Source organism: Poecilia reticulata, linkage group LG14 (assembly GCF_000633615.1).
Source record: "Poecilia reticulata strain Guanapo linkage group LG14, Guppy_female_1.0+MT, whole genome shotgun sequence".
Taxonomy (NCBI): domain Eukaryota; kingdom Metazoa; phylum Chordata; class Actinopteri; order Cyprinodontiformes; family Poeciliidae; genus Poecilia; species Poecilia reticulata.
Window position 1 is genome coordinate 17,254,479 of NC_024344.1, and position 14,170 is coordinate 17,268,648.

The window sequence follows — 14,170 nt, forward strand, 5'->3', positions numbered from 1 at the left end:
TTATCAGGACAAAATAAATGATGGGAGATTAACTGAGTTTGTGGAGACAGGCTGACAAACTGAAACTATTGGAGATTTCTGTGACAAAACGACGAGATTTATTTTGGGAGGAAATGAAGAACCTGAAACAAAAAGGAATGGACTCCCTTTAGTTTCCTCTCCATTAGCTGCGTTTCTGTAACAAATACGTGCAAAACTATTCCGCTAATGTAAAAAATAAATAAAACTTTGAATGTCAATGTTTCCATTAAATAAGAAATGCAATTAAAATCACACGTCAATAGGTTTTTCTACGCGATAAATCGTGAAAAAAATATGTGGTGCCACAATCCATCTACTTCCTATCATCTTCGTTGTCTTTTCCAATACAGTAGCAACATCCGGTTGTTGATCACGAGTCTTGTGATGCAAAAACAGGGTTTTAGAATAAATATTAAGTTCAATGTAGATAGATTTTTTTTTAAATCCATCCAAAAACAAGGGCAACATTTTGGTGGAAATGTACTCCCCCCCCTACAACGGCCCTAACACAGTACACTGATTTCAATACAGCCAAAAAATCACATCGTAGCACAAAAAAAACGTTTTTACCAAGAAACATGATTTGTTTCGAAATCAGTGTTTCCATTAGGCAAATGTATTTTCATTGTTAAAATAATGATGTGGTCAATGGGAACGCAGCTGCTGTGTCCCTGTTGTGGTGTTTCGCCATAATCAAAAATCAGAAATTCCCACCTGAGCCCCAAACACAAAAAGATGATAGAAAAGTTACTTTTTACGTAATTTCTGTTTTTATTACAAATGGATCACGTTTCAACCCAAGCAGTTCTTTAGTTTTAAGTTTGACAACACCGTGCATACAAAATTGGATTCAAAGTGTCCATCTGTTTGTGTCGGATAAAGTTTTCCTCTCCCTCGCTCTTTTTTTTTTTTTTTTTTTTAAATGGGCTCATTATCAAAGTCCTTTATTCTGTGCAACTGATATTCACAGGTATTTACATTCAAATTAGTTAGCCTTAAATCAAGCATCATTGCAAAACAAAGAAACCCAACAAAATAACTAAAAAGTTACAAAAAACTTCAATTAAACAATATATTTCTTATTTAAAATAGAATTAATAACATGAAATAAATCATGATTGCTTTACTTTGAACCATAGGCACGTCATAGATAGGTGAGGCGTCACGGAAGCCAAACGGAGGCCACGCGTTTCTTCTTCTCTCCTCGTTGCAGCTGATGTTTGTGTAAACTAAACCACCGAGCCGTCCCGCGGCCCATGTCGGGGGGGTGGCCCACGGCGAAACGGGGGGAAAAAAAAAAAACGAAACAAAAAAACGAGGCAAATCTTGAAAGAAATGAATCTGAGTGATGCGTAAATGTTTCCACCGCCCCAGCGAATCACAGCGAAGCATCGCCAACTCCTCCGGTTGCTCTTTCTGAGATGTTTTATAGCTCAAAATGAGACGTTTCTTTGGCATAAAACTACGGATAAAAATTGTATTAGTTGAGAAACAGAAGAGTAAATCTGTAAAATGCACAGGTTTTTCATTCAGAGGTGACAAACGTGACTACATGTGCATGGTGACGTTAATACGGTGGGGGGGGGGTTAGTGTGAATGAAAGTGGGTTTATACTTTTGACATGTAGCATGAGAAAACCGTACAAAGTCTCCACGTTGCTATAGTAACCTCTGTGTTAGGAATGGTCTCGTGCTGTACATACGGGTTTTTACACACGTGCTGTTCCTCGCATTTACCTCTTTCGCGTCAACAGCGAAGCTTCGCGATTCTGTTGCGCTCAAAGAATCGCGGCCGTGAAAACAAACCCATAAAATAACAGCTAATCGGCTAAACTGTAAATTGATCACCGTTATTACTTTCAATGGCAATTGTGGGACATTGCAGTGGGGTTTGACTAAAACCAATAGGAGTCAACTTTAATAAAAACAAAAACCAAAACAGAGTTCTATAAAGTCTGATGCACGCAGCGGATAAATGCAACGTTTCGGACGGTTTTAATAAATGACAGTTTCATCGTTTAAAACGGTGTGTTAAAGGCTCTGTGATCTGTCCGTATACGTTGCAGATTTCACGCTTGTCTCAGTCTGAGTTTGCTCTAACCTCGATTGGAAGCGTTCCACATGAGTTCTTTTGGGTTTTTGCAGACAGAATAAAGATTTTACAAATGTCAACTCATACACGGTACTTTATCTCTGTTTACAGTTTGCACAACACAAGGAGGCACCCACCAACATTCGAAGAAGCGACTGAAAACTTCCTTAAAGGACAACTGATTATTTTTGACTGTTGCCGCCCCTTGAAGGGATGGCACCCTGGGTATGAGCCATATTGCATCTATGGTTACAAACCAAACTGGTACTGTTTGATCATTTGTTCCTGCAAGTACAGTAACAGAGAAGTTTGATGATGATGAAGGGTCACCAGGAGAAGAGCGATGAATGTCAAAAATGGGGGAAATGAAGAAACGAGCGGATTAAGCGAGTGGGTCACTTCCTTCGCTCTGTGGTGACTAATGAGACTCCAACGTCCTGGACAGTATTTTTAGGATGCTCTACATGTCTGCTGAGACATGCAAGTTGCCAAGGTGACCCATTTTCACCACGATCAACTTCGTAATCCAGAGTAGCTGCTGCTCTGAAAAAAGAAAAAAAGGCAGGGAAATAACAGAACATACTTCCCCTTGAAGGATGCTAATTTGGCACACTTCATGTCCTTTAGCAAAGCATCAAGTGGAGGAACAAACAAAACTCCAAACAAACTGTCCTATCTGTGAAAGCACATGCTGATATATTGAATTCTTCTAAGGCAAAAAGGATTGTGAAGAAGTGTGGAAAGGGCTCCCCTCCTCGGCTGATGTCAACGTGGTTCTTGGTGAGTACGGGAAGATACTCGACAGAGGGGACAGAGAGGGGGGGGGGACCTGCACTGGATGGTGAGGGACGGTTTCCTCCCACGACTTTCTGGTGAAACCAACCAGCAGAGTCGGGACGCGTCTCCCCGCAGGAACGTTCTCCCACGTTTTTCTTCGGGGAAATCTCTCACGGGGCCATGTTGAGCAGCTTCGTGGATTTGTTGGGGTAGCTGATGGCCAGGCTGATGGCGGCAATGTTTTTCAGAGCCTGAACAGTAAAAAAAAAAAAGAGCATCGATGAGTGTAACTCCAGACTATCAGTGAACTTAAAAAACAAACAAACACAATAGCTCAGGATAATTAAATATCAACTAATAATCACTGGTTAGTGTTTCCCTCTGCAAAAAAGCTGGTTTGTTTGTTTTCCAAATGAATGCAGTCATGTCAAAGAAAATTATACCCTCTTCGTTCTGGGGATGCAGTGAAAAGCATTTATTTGTTGCCAAGTTCTGCTACTATGTACTATGGAAATCTAGTAGAAAAATACAGTTATTTGTTAACCAAATATGGAGCTAAAACAGGAAAGACGCGAGTGAAATGCAAAGTACATCTTGCTGCAGCCATGGGATTTAAGAGCAGGAGTTTTAACAACAAAAAAATAAATAGATAAATAAAATTTAAAAAAAAAACCTTGTTTAGCAGTTGGCAAGTTAAAATATAAATGTTCATATTGGAAAACCACTGAACTAGCATGATTTGTTTGGAAAAGCTGATTCTCACAAAATAATGAAGCAGAACTTAATCAATTCAATTCAAAAATGTCTTTAAAGTGTCTCTGTGGACGGTGAGGCTGTCTGTGAGAAGGATCTCTGACAGCAGTCAGTCTTGCAACAAATCTGAAGAGGCCTCTGACTGAAGAAGGGCCATTCTAAGAAAAAATAAAACATTTAATTGCGAGAAGTCGTATGAGAATGAAGTTGAAATAATACGGCAATAAAGTTGGACTAACAAGAAAAAAGTTGTAGGATTAGGAGAACAAAGTCGCAAAACTATGACAGTATTCTCATACAACTACAACTTCCTTCTTGTAACTTTCCTGTTGTCTTATCATGGCCATAATTCTCTGTCGTATTAGAGTCCAGAAGGCCACAGAAGTTAAGCCAGACTTGATTCTTGAGTTTGACGTGATTTTAGGTGTTTTTCCAAAACAATCTGCCGACCAATCAAGTGCAAGAAAAAAGGACCGAAACACGAAGTCTGTGAAATTTGAACTCCAGCCAATTTCATGCAAACCGAACCCGCGTCTGGCGTGCCAAGTTACCCACAGCTTTGTTTTCCACCCGATAGGTATTAGGTAACTGCTCAGTAGAACCACCCACAGTGGTGTTTTTTTGTTCCCCCCCCACACCACCCCACATCCTCCGCTCCTCTGAAGCGCCTTGAGGCCCCGCCTGTGCGTCGCAGGGGCCCTTGCTACGGAGGACGCCGCGGCTCGCTCTGCCACAGATGCTAATGGACTGTAATTATCAAACGCATTAGCCGTGAGCGCAGCCCACACGCTTTGAAAAAAACAAAACAAAAAAACAAAAAAAAACAAGAGGTAGGGGGTGCCGAGGGGATCCGCTTGGTGTCAACATCTCGCTGATTCACACGCAGACTGAGACTCCTGAAGCAAGCTGACTCACCGCGACTTGAATTGGGGAGACTGCGTGGTAGAAAGAGAGTTACATAACGCTACGGGGAGCGGGGCAACTTCTGAGAGCTACCTTCATCCAGGCGACGCCGAACGACAGAGACCTTGACGCCCGGGAGGTTCCGCAGAGTGACGTTTGGATTTCAGGAAACAACCGGCGACAAAAAGTCGGCGAAGACTAAACAGGAGATTAGTTCTTACCATAGCGGTGTGGCGGAGGAGCTGCTCGTCGGTCGTCATGGCGAGCAGATACTCCTGGAGGATTCCTTGTTTCTGGGAAATGAGAAGTTTGGCTTTCAAAATTTGAAACAAAACAAGAAGAGAGCAACAGAACAACCTTCATGGTTCTCGCCGACACAATCAGATGAGCATGGAGGGCAACTTCTGCTACTCTAGAATCAAAGTTAACAGTATGGAAAAGTTATTCAACGTTATAGAAAAGTGGCTGCATCGTGGCAAAGCTATTATCACAATAAATGTTGCTGGACGATAAATTGTTCCAGTAATTATTGCGATGTACGATAATGTGAGGCAACTTTCAAGAAATGTATTGACAGTGGCATAATAATACATGTTTGCCCTCTCACAGACAGAAAAACTCCAGTTTTGTACAGAACACTGGAACTGTAAAATATCTTAAATATCCAAAATAAAACAACCAAAAACAATATAAAAAGGAAACAAACACCTAAAACCATAAATAAGAAATATTAATCACCAGAACGGAACGGTTACTTTAACCCCTCATGCTATTAATTGATTCATTGCTTATTGAAGCAGGCAAAAACAATTAGCACCATGGATTTTGGGGCCATGAAAATAAATGCATGCCACACTTTCCAGATGTTTTTTTTTGGTAAAATTTTAAATAAATTACAGAAAACATGCATCATTGTTCTTCCGCGTGTACTTCTTTGCACTGGATTTCTCACATAAAATCCCCAATAACACATGCAAGACACTGCAAGGGCGGACACATTTCATGTTAGATAAACAGAGATAAGACTCCACTGGGCTGAAAAGTGGTCAAAATGGAGCTTTTACGGCTCTGGAGACAAACTCCAGAGCCCCGCTTCCCAATTCCTCTCGCAGCACGACGAATGTTTATGCTGGTGGAAAACATTCTTGAACCGAATGTACAGTCAGCAGAGCGTGACACACTGTGTTTTGATTGCTAAATATAAAGCGCGCACTTCCTGGGGTGAGGAGGAGTGCACTGAATCTCAGGGGATCAGAACATTAAGTGCAGACAAAAGAGCTGGGATCAATGCTGGAGATGAGAGCAGCTCTGGATGTCTGAAGCCAGCTTTCTGCAGGCTCAGACCCTTTCGTTTTGTTTGAATGAACAATAAGCTTCTCGCAATATGGTCACACAGGATGTGGCAACCTGCTGCACACCTGCATTTATTCATGTTTCATTTTGTTCCAACAAATGTCGGCCGAATATTTTTATTTATTTATTTTTTTCCCCATATTTCAGATGAAATGGTGGACAAACTGACGGCTGGACTTTCTCTCTGAGAAGGGAAGTAAAAGTTGGTGCAGGTTTGCATGTTACAGCAGCTTATGAAGGCTTTCACTGCCTCATTCCGTTTTCAGGATGACTGGTATAAATGATTAAAAAAAAACAACCCCTCTGAAATCAACATCAATTGAAAAACGTAAGACAGACTGGAAAAATTTGCAGCAGAACCATGACTCGCATCTAGAGAAGTGAGTTCAACTTTTCTGAATAATCGGTACCGAGAGCTGTTATTTACTTCTAGCAAATCTTTTGTCTGAAGCTGTGATTAAGAAGTGGATGCGTCACGTTTGGGTTGCGGAAGCGCCGCATTTTTCTTGATGCAGCATGAAAGTCGCTGCGTTGAGTTTGACGCCTTCTTGTATCATTGCAGACGCAGGACCGCAATGTCCATGAAGGGCATTCTTTGTGAAGTACTGCTAGTGCCCCCTGCTGTCCGCCTGCTGCCACTCTCCCCTCTTTTTTTGGGTAACAACAAGCTGCGACGTCGCTCGGCTGATGTAATTTTATAGACAGAACCGACACTTCGGGTCTCCCCGGCCAGACCCTGATGGTTTCAGAGAGGTGGTGTTTTTTCTGGGGCTGTCTGCTCCAGTTGCATCTACAGCTAGGGAAACTCCCGGTTAATGACGCACTCATAATCCCCTAGATGTAGTTAAATAATTCACGATGAGCGAAGAAAAAGAAGAAAAGAGAGAGATAGAGAGAATATCAATTAAAGTTTAGATAGCATCTCTTCCAGCAGGCAGTGTGCACCGAGCCTGTGTGGCAGATGGCGCGGCTGGGCTTTGGCCCCGAGCCAGAGCCACAGCCAGAGCAGGTGGGCTGAGAGAAAAACATGGTCATCAAGTGGAGAGACAGATACACGGAGAGGAAAAGAAGAAAAATGTCGACTAAATTCTGTTCTCTCCTCTTTTCTGTCATGTGCAGCTAAAAATATTCCCCCCTTTGAAAATAGGTGGGGTTTTCTTCAATGGACGGACCAGGAAAATTAGCCGTTAGCTTCTGGGCGGAGACTCCCTTAGCAAACCCACAGACAATGCTACAAAATATGTGAAGAAACTATGACTGGTTTAACCACATTTATTCATTATTCAGTAATTATGCCATTCGCTTAGCATAAATGCAGCCTCATATATTTTTATCCTTGGGCTTATTTTAGGCTCCGTTAATTTTTCCGTTTTGCGTTTGCTACGCTAGCTAGAGAAGCAAAGCAGCTTGATGGACCAGCCAATCTGAAAAATGAGCATGGCAAATAACGTTTCGATAAGATGTCTTAACTTATACTTTGCAATTATTGAAAAACAGAACAGATTTTGTGATAAAACAATACAATGAAAATAATTAGGATTAAAAAATTTATTAAATTTTATTTTTGCATTTTATTTCTCATCTTCCCTCCGACTCTGAGGGCCAACCCGCACTGGCCCTCAGAAGGCACAGATCTAATCATCTACCCAATGCAGTAAAACAAGTTGTCTACAATGATGTCACAGAAATTACCCATCAGCCATCTTGGAAAACCAACAACAATGTAACCATGGTTACAGATGTAGAAATCTTGGAGAAAGCAAATGCTATCAAGGTGCCAAATAGGAAACGTAGTTCAGATTGGGAGCTTTTAGTCTGCCAAACATTTCATACATCAATATGGAGAACTATTAATAGGTGAGGGACACAACCGGTAGTATTAAAAAGGACGATGTGAATGGATATGAGCAGACAATTGTTCCATCTTAAAGAATCCTGCATTGGTTTTGACTCAGTGGTAAATTCCTAAATGTTATACCATCTCTTTGACTTCGATTGCCATAGGAAAAAAAAAAAAAAACTACAGAAACTTAATTTTGTGTAAAACCAATCAAATCTCCAGTGTGGCCCCGGCAGCAGAGGAGACAACATATAGCAGGTGAATCTGATCCTTGGAGATGGGCCATGTTCCATTCAAATTCTATGGTAACTGACTCTTAGTCTGCTGGGGTTTTTTTGTGTTTTTTTTTGCTGAAGGGCAGAAGTCCACACTTGGCTCGGTGAAAAGCTGCCACTCAGCTAAGTGGCGAACGTTGACTGATGTTCTGAAGTGCAGATGAGCCTCTTACTTAATCAAAATGCCATCTGCCTAAAGGCTGGATCAGAGAGCATCTCCAGTCAGAAGTGTGATATCTCACACTACAGGTGTTCTTTATTGTCTCTTTCAGAGAACAGAAATCATAGATGAAATATTTCCTGTAAAGCAGCTTACGCCTGGTGTAAGCTGCTTTACAGGAAATGTCAGAAATGACCTTAAAGAGCAACCCGGATCCCATCCCAGTTAAAATGCTGGATTTTCAGAAAAACTGACTCAAATAGGCAAAAAAGTTAGCTGGGTAGCTAGCAAGAGTATATTAGCAGCCAACTGTCATTAGCCTTAAAAGTCTCAAGTTACAGAATGCAATGAAGATGTTTGCATGCTACTGACAGAAAAGTCCCACGACAGGAAAAAAATAATACATTAAATAGTTCTGCCACAACAAAATGTAAGACCTTAACATATTTAAGGGTATCTTACATTTTCAAACAAATATAAGGAATTGTAAGGCCTTAATTTAAGACATTTTAGATGCGGACAGCCTGACAGCAGATGCGCAATTCCACCAGATGTTTGCCAATTGCTGCTGCCGCTAGTCTGAAGGAGCTGAGTAGGGGAGCTGCGGGGGAGGGGTGCTGTGTGAGGCAGAGAAAAAGGTGGAGAAGGTACTGCTTGGCGAGAGAAAGCATTTCCTCACCCCTGAATGGTTGCCACGGGAGATTAAAGGAATCAAAGCAACACTCCAGGTAAGTTTTTGATGAGGGAGCGGCATTATAACCTGATATTAAGCTCAGGAAAGTCAATTTCTCATAATACTGCCCCTTTAATCCAAGAACGTGTACTCACAATGGCACGGGCCTCTGCGATGAAGAAGAGCTCGGTGAGAGCTCTGTGAAGAGGCAGCAGCACGGATATGCTGGTCGGATCCTGGCTCAGGTTGTTTTCCATGGACATAAAGAGCTGCCACAGAGGCCGCAGCAGCGTCAGCTCACAGGCTCTGGAGGACAGACACCAACAGACGCCACAGGAAGATTTACCCAAGTTAATACCACGGGCATCGTCACGTGTGTCGTCAATTCTTGCAACAGAAAGAAAGAGTACTAAACAATGTAAAAGAATGACGATAACAATGGCTGGTGATAAAACAGCCCAAGCTATCTGCACATAGAGAGTCTGTGCAAGCTCCAGCTTTTCATATTATGTGGCCAGGTCACAGGTGAGTTTGCACTTATGCAAAAAAATTTTAAACACATAGTTTAACTAATCTCTGTGGTGACAACGAGGACATTTATCAGGGGCTCTATGCAAAGCTCGTGTTCAGGTGAGCTGCGTCTACTGCTGGATAAGACATTAGGATGAACTTTGCTCTAGATTTCAGCAACGTTTTAAAATATCTCATTCCTGAAAACTGAAATCTGTCTGATGGGCTAATGTAGAGTAGAAGGAAGGCCGGACTTACGTCTCACTCCGACACTGCAGGAGACGGAGCAACAAGTGGACGGCTTTGAGCCGCTGGCCACCAGTCTGTCGACAGGCCACGCCCACTTGCCACTCCCAGATGTCGGCCAACGGCAGGTGGCTGAGCACTCGGACGTCGGCTAGCATTTGTTTGAGTATCTCAAAACCTGATGAGAGATGTGAAAAATAATAAAAATAAGATCAACGAGGCTAAAAGATGTTTCTATTTGACACGTTTTGAGGTTAACTGACGTCAGTCAAAGGAAGCTACCTGTCTGGAAGCGCCCCCTGTGGCCTCCCGTCACGGTGAACTTGTATCCCCACTCTGTGTTGCTCATGTCCGACATAAACTTGTAATATAAAGTATCGCCTGAAATGAAAACGGAAGGACTTGTCAGGGAAAGTCACACATGCAAACATTTGAGCTTAAAAACAAACAAACAAACAAAAAAAAAAAAAGAATCAAAAAGCAGCTGCTGTCACCAGGGATCTCGAAGTCGGACCACTTCTGCGGAGATCCGCTGAAGTTGTGGACGTCCTGGAGGAAGTCGCTGCTGCTGGACATGATGAGCTCGTCGCAGCCTTCCTCCGTGTAGCAGCGCGAGTCGAATTTTACCGACAGGTAGATGGCTCCAGGGATGTGAACCTTGTCCTGAAGAGTTCGAGTGATTGTGACTTATTGAAGGTGATTAAAAAGTAATCACCTTCAATAAACACACAAAATCTTACCAAGTATTTTTGTTTAGTTTCTAGTGCGAATATCTTAATAAACTAGAAATAAGACAAAACTAACTCTCAAGTAATTTTTTAGTAGCTTGTTGCAAGTCGACAAATCCTTAATATTAATGAAAAGCTACCAGTTATCATTTAAATAATCTGTCAGTGGACATGTTTCACAAGTTATAATTTAAAATGTCTTCTTGTACTGGCAGCTTATTTTACTTATAACTAGTACTTTTTTTTAATCAACAGTAAGGAATTATTGACTTAAAACAATTAAATTGTGCTGAAAAGTTACTTGGAAGTTATTTTTTTTGTCTTGGTGTAATAAGATATTTGCACTAGAAACTGGAAAAACACTTGGTAAGAGTTTCTGTTTTTACAGTGGCGTTAGAGACACAACAGAGAATCTGTACGGTTTATACGTCCAGCTGAAGCTAATTTAAAAACAGTTTCCCCTAACCTCAAAGTTGGTGTTGTTGTCGTAGGGGTGTTTGGACTCTCTGGCCTGCATGGCCATGCCCGGCTCCTCCATGAACTGGCAGGCCGTGAGCGACAGACTGGACAGCATGCTCTGGCTGCAGCCCTTCAGCACCCTCTGCAGAATCTGATCGGCAACAACAAATACATAAAGTTTACGGCGCCCAAGCAGCAGCAACAGATCAGCCGCGAATGGAACTCGGCCGTCACCTTCTCCCACAGCGGCCTCTCCTCCAGCTGCATCAGCATGTCCAGGATGTAGGCCATGTGCGAGGCGCCGCTCAGCTCCAGCGCCTCCTCGCTCAGCGGCGCCTCAGCGGGCCAGTCGGCCAGCAGCAGGGCCAGGACGTGGCGGGCGTAGAGCGTGGCGATGGCCTGGTTGACCTTCACCAGGTACTGGCGGACCGCCCGGTTGCTGCGCACGTCCAGCTCCTTGTGGAGCAGCGCCGAGCTTTTGGAGCGCCTCTGCTTGGCGTAGCTGAGCTGCAGGTCGGTCTCCGAATTGGTTATGAGCTTCTGGGCCACCACGTTGATTTCCTCTGTTGCTTTTTCACAGTGACTGGGTTTAGACTGTGGGAAGACGCGGAGGAGCAAAGAGCAGAGCTATGATTGCTGAAAAAGAAAAGTGATTTAAAAAGGATTTTTTATAATTTCAGACAGCTTACCATGCAAGAAATCACGATCATGTCGGTGTCCACAGCTTTGGTGTTTCTCTCCTCGGAGCGAAGCCGCCTGGAGGGCTGCCACTTCTGAGCAAGAGTCCTGATTGTCTCATCTGTTTTAATCTCCTCTCCATCGAACCTGAAAACACACTTTATTTAGGTGCGTCAGAGTAAAACAGGCTGAATTTACAGTTTTCATTTTAAAAAAAAGAAAAAAAAGAAAAAAGTAAACCATGCACCCTCTTTTTACTCTACTTTACAATTGATTTGTGTTGACCTATTATATTAAATTCACATTCACACCGGCCCTGTTCAGTTCACTCTAAATCCGGTTCGTTTGCCTTGAAAGGTCCGGTTCGTTTGGTAAGCTGTGATTCGGACTGAAACAGAGAACTCTGGTCTGTTCCACCGTTTGAATGCATATGTGGATGCAAGCAGATTGGAGACCGCTCCAAAAGCAGGAAGAAGATTACAGCGCAGGGGATTCTGGGTAAGTGCATCCCAAAGACAACATGGGATAAATGGCTCTTTGTCTCCCGTGGCAACCACAGACAAAAAAGAAGAAATCCTCCAACCAGTCAGATCTCACTCCACTTCATTTTCGTTCACATTTCTCAAAGAAGAAAGTTGCGCTCGGTTTCTTTTTCAGAGGTTTTGTGTTGTTTCCTTCAGTGGTTCCTGGCACGGCGCCACCACAGGCGAGAAAGGGGAACAGGTTTTTATCAGTTAGTTTGGATTGTTTGACACAGTTGAGTGTGAAAGCGAACTACAGCAGCTGAAAATGGAACAAATGTTGCAATTCTGGTCCAAAATCGCAGAGTCTACCGGACGGACGTTTAAGTTGACATCTTGATGATGCTGACCTCTTCTGCACTTCCAGGAAGAATGAGTCGGTCCTCTTCATCTGCAGCTCATACATGGCGCGCAGAATTGGCAGAGGAGCGTTTAAGGCATCGTGGGTGATCTACATAAACAACATGAAAAAAAACAACTATGCTTAGTATATTTGTAGATAATTTACTGCACGGCTTTACAAACGTTTTGCTAATCCACCTGGAAGCAAATCTTTGTCTCCTCGTCGAGCCCTTCCAAGGGGTCGGGCCTGTTGGCGTCGGCGTCGTCGGCGCCGCAGCTGGAGTGGTCCGAGTCGTGCTCCTTCTCCTGCTCCCTCTGGTCTCGCTCGGGGTCTTGGGCCATGGAGTGGATCTCCCTCTTGGAGGAGTACAGCATGATGGAGAGGATCTCCAGGTCCCGCAGCAGCCACAGCTTGCTGAAGCCCGTCCCCTTGCTGCACTTCCTGACCAGGAGCTGGGTCAGGCCGGACTGCTGGATGGCCTCGTGCGCGTGCTCCACGCCGTGCTTCTGCCCCATCAGAGCAGAGTGCGGTGAGAGGAAGGACACGCTCAGATAGTCTTGTGTGTGGATTGTGATTGGCGGCTACCTTCAGCGTGTTGTAGAGTCCTTTAAGAGCCAGAGAGAGCACCCAGGAAGCCTCCACCGCATCGGGAAAACCATTGTCCTGGTTCGCCTGTAAAAGGTGGCTGATGATGGATGTGAAGTTGCTCAGGTAGCGACTCAGGAGAGTTTTCTGGCAGCTGTGACTCGCCGGCTGTGCTGGGAGGCTGCTGGTTGTAGTGGAATCCTGAGACTGGATAAGCTGGTAATCCTTCACTGTGAATAAAACTCGCAGATTACCGACATGAAACCAACAACAAAATATCGTATATCTTGCAAGAATACGCGAGATTAAATAGTTCCGCCATGAGAAAATTAAAGACCAGTGATTCATGTACTTAAGGCCGACTTAAGACTTTAAGACTTTTTTAGGCTCTCCATGCTATCAGCAGTCGTCCCCCCCTTTTTAAACGGACTAACCTGTTTTCCTCTTGCGCGTCTTAACGTCGACCACAGCGGCGTGGTTCTTCTCCGTGAAGTGCTTCAGCAGGATCATGTTGTGCTGTTCGTTGGCGTTGTCGATGAACACCGTCTGGGTTCCCACACACAGCACCTGGAGAGACGCCGCCCAGGAGTTACCGTCGCTAAGCTCGCTCAGAATGGGGGCGGGGGAGCGACACGTTCAGGCGACGCGCGCTGGCTTACCTCGGGGAAGCCCACCAGCACCAGCAAGGTGAAGAGGTTGGTTCGTTTCAGAGTCTGGGGGAGCTGCTGGACGCAGTGGTCGGTGAAGGCGGCGATGACCGCGCTCCACTCAGGGCAGGTGTTCAGGGTGTGCAAAATGTCCGCCACGGTGCACGCCCAGTCCAGGCCGATGCGGCTGCAAACAGTTCAGTTCAAAAGTGCTTCATCCATCCCAAAAGGGGAAATTAAATGTGTGAATCTGTCACTTTTTTTTTCTGGCAAAGAACTCATGTGGACTTGATGAACTTGGCAAAGTTTGGAAAACATCAGAACAAAAAAAAAAAAAAAAAAAGCTTTTTGAGTTCCAATCTGGTCCGAACACAACTAAGCAATATTTCACTTGTAATCACACTTTTTTTTTTCTTGATTAAAAGTGCAATAGGTGATGTCCCACTAGAGGCAAAACTATGTAAACTCCAACGCTTCCCTTTCGGCTGGAACAACAGAGCGAATCAGAAAAACCAAACATCAATATTACAGAAAATGATTAACTTTTATTAGTTCTTCCTCTGAAGACTGACTGAAAAATGTCTGACACAGATTTGTAGTGGTTCAT

The 14,170-nt window shown here is 43.7% G+C and overlaps 1 protein-coding gene across 3 annotated transcripts in view; it reads right to left on the reverse strand.

Annotated features, from left to right (window-relative positions):
- Positions 1–772: 772 nt before the first annotated feature.
- zzef1 (zinc finger, ZZ-type with EF hand domain 1) overlaps positions 773–14,170 on the reverse strand; it is a 34,130-nt gene continuing 20,732 nt past the window's right edge. The window contains exons 41-54 of one of the 3 annotated variants that reach the window (XM_008428154.2): positions 13,576–13,750; positions 13,351–13,483; positions 12,917–13,146; positions 12,529–12,834; positions 12,339–12,439; positions 11,479–11,614; positions 11,024–11,383; positions 10,797–10,940; positions 10,097–10,265; positions 9,885–9,983; positions 9,615–9,780; positions 9,002–9,152; positions 4,767–4,838; positions 773–3,140 (exon numbers count right to left, since the gene is read on the reverse strand). In XM_008428154.2, coding sequence (XP_008426376.1) covers positions 3,060–3,140; positions 4,767–4,838; positions 9,002–9,152; positions 9,615–9,780; positions 9,885–9,983; positions 10,097–10,265; positions 10,797–10,940; positions 11,024–11,383; positions 11,479–11,614; positions 12,339–12,439; positions 12,529–12,834; positions 12,917–13,146; positions 13,351–13,483; positions 13,576–13,750 — 2,323 coding nt within the window. In that variant the 3' untranslated portion in view covers positions 773–3,059. Of the gene's footprint in view, positions 3,141–4,638; positions 4,839–9,001; positions 9,153–9,614; positions 9,781–9,884; positions 9,984–10,096; positions 10,266–10,796; positions 10,941–11,023; positions 11,384–11,478; positions 11,615–12,338; positions 12,440–12,528; positions 12,838–12,916; positions 13,147–13,350; positions 13,484–13,575; positions 13,751–14,170 lie in introns of all 3 variants that reach the window. The other 2 variants (XM_008428153.2, XM_017308652.1) reach the window with 2 other exon arrangements.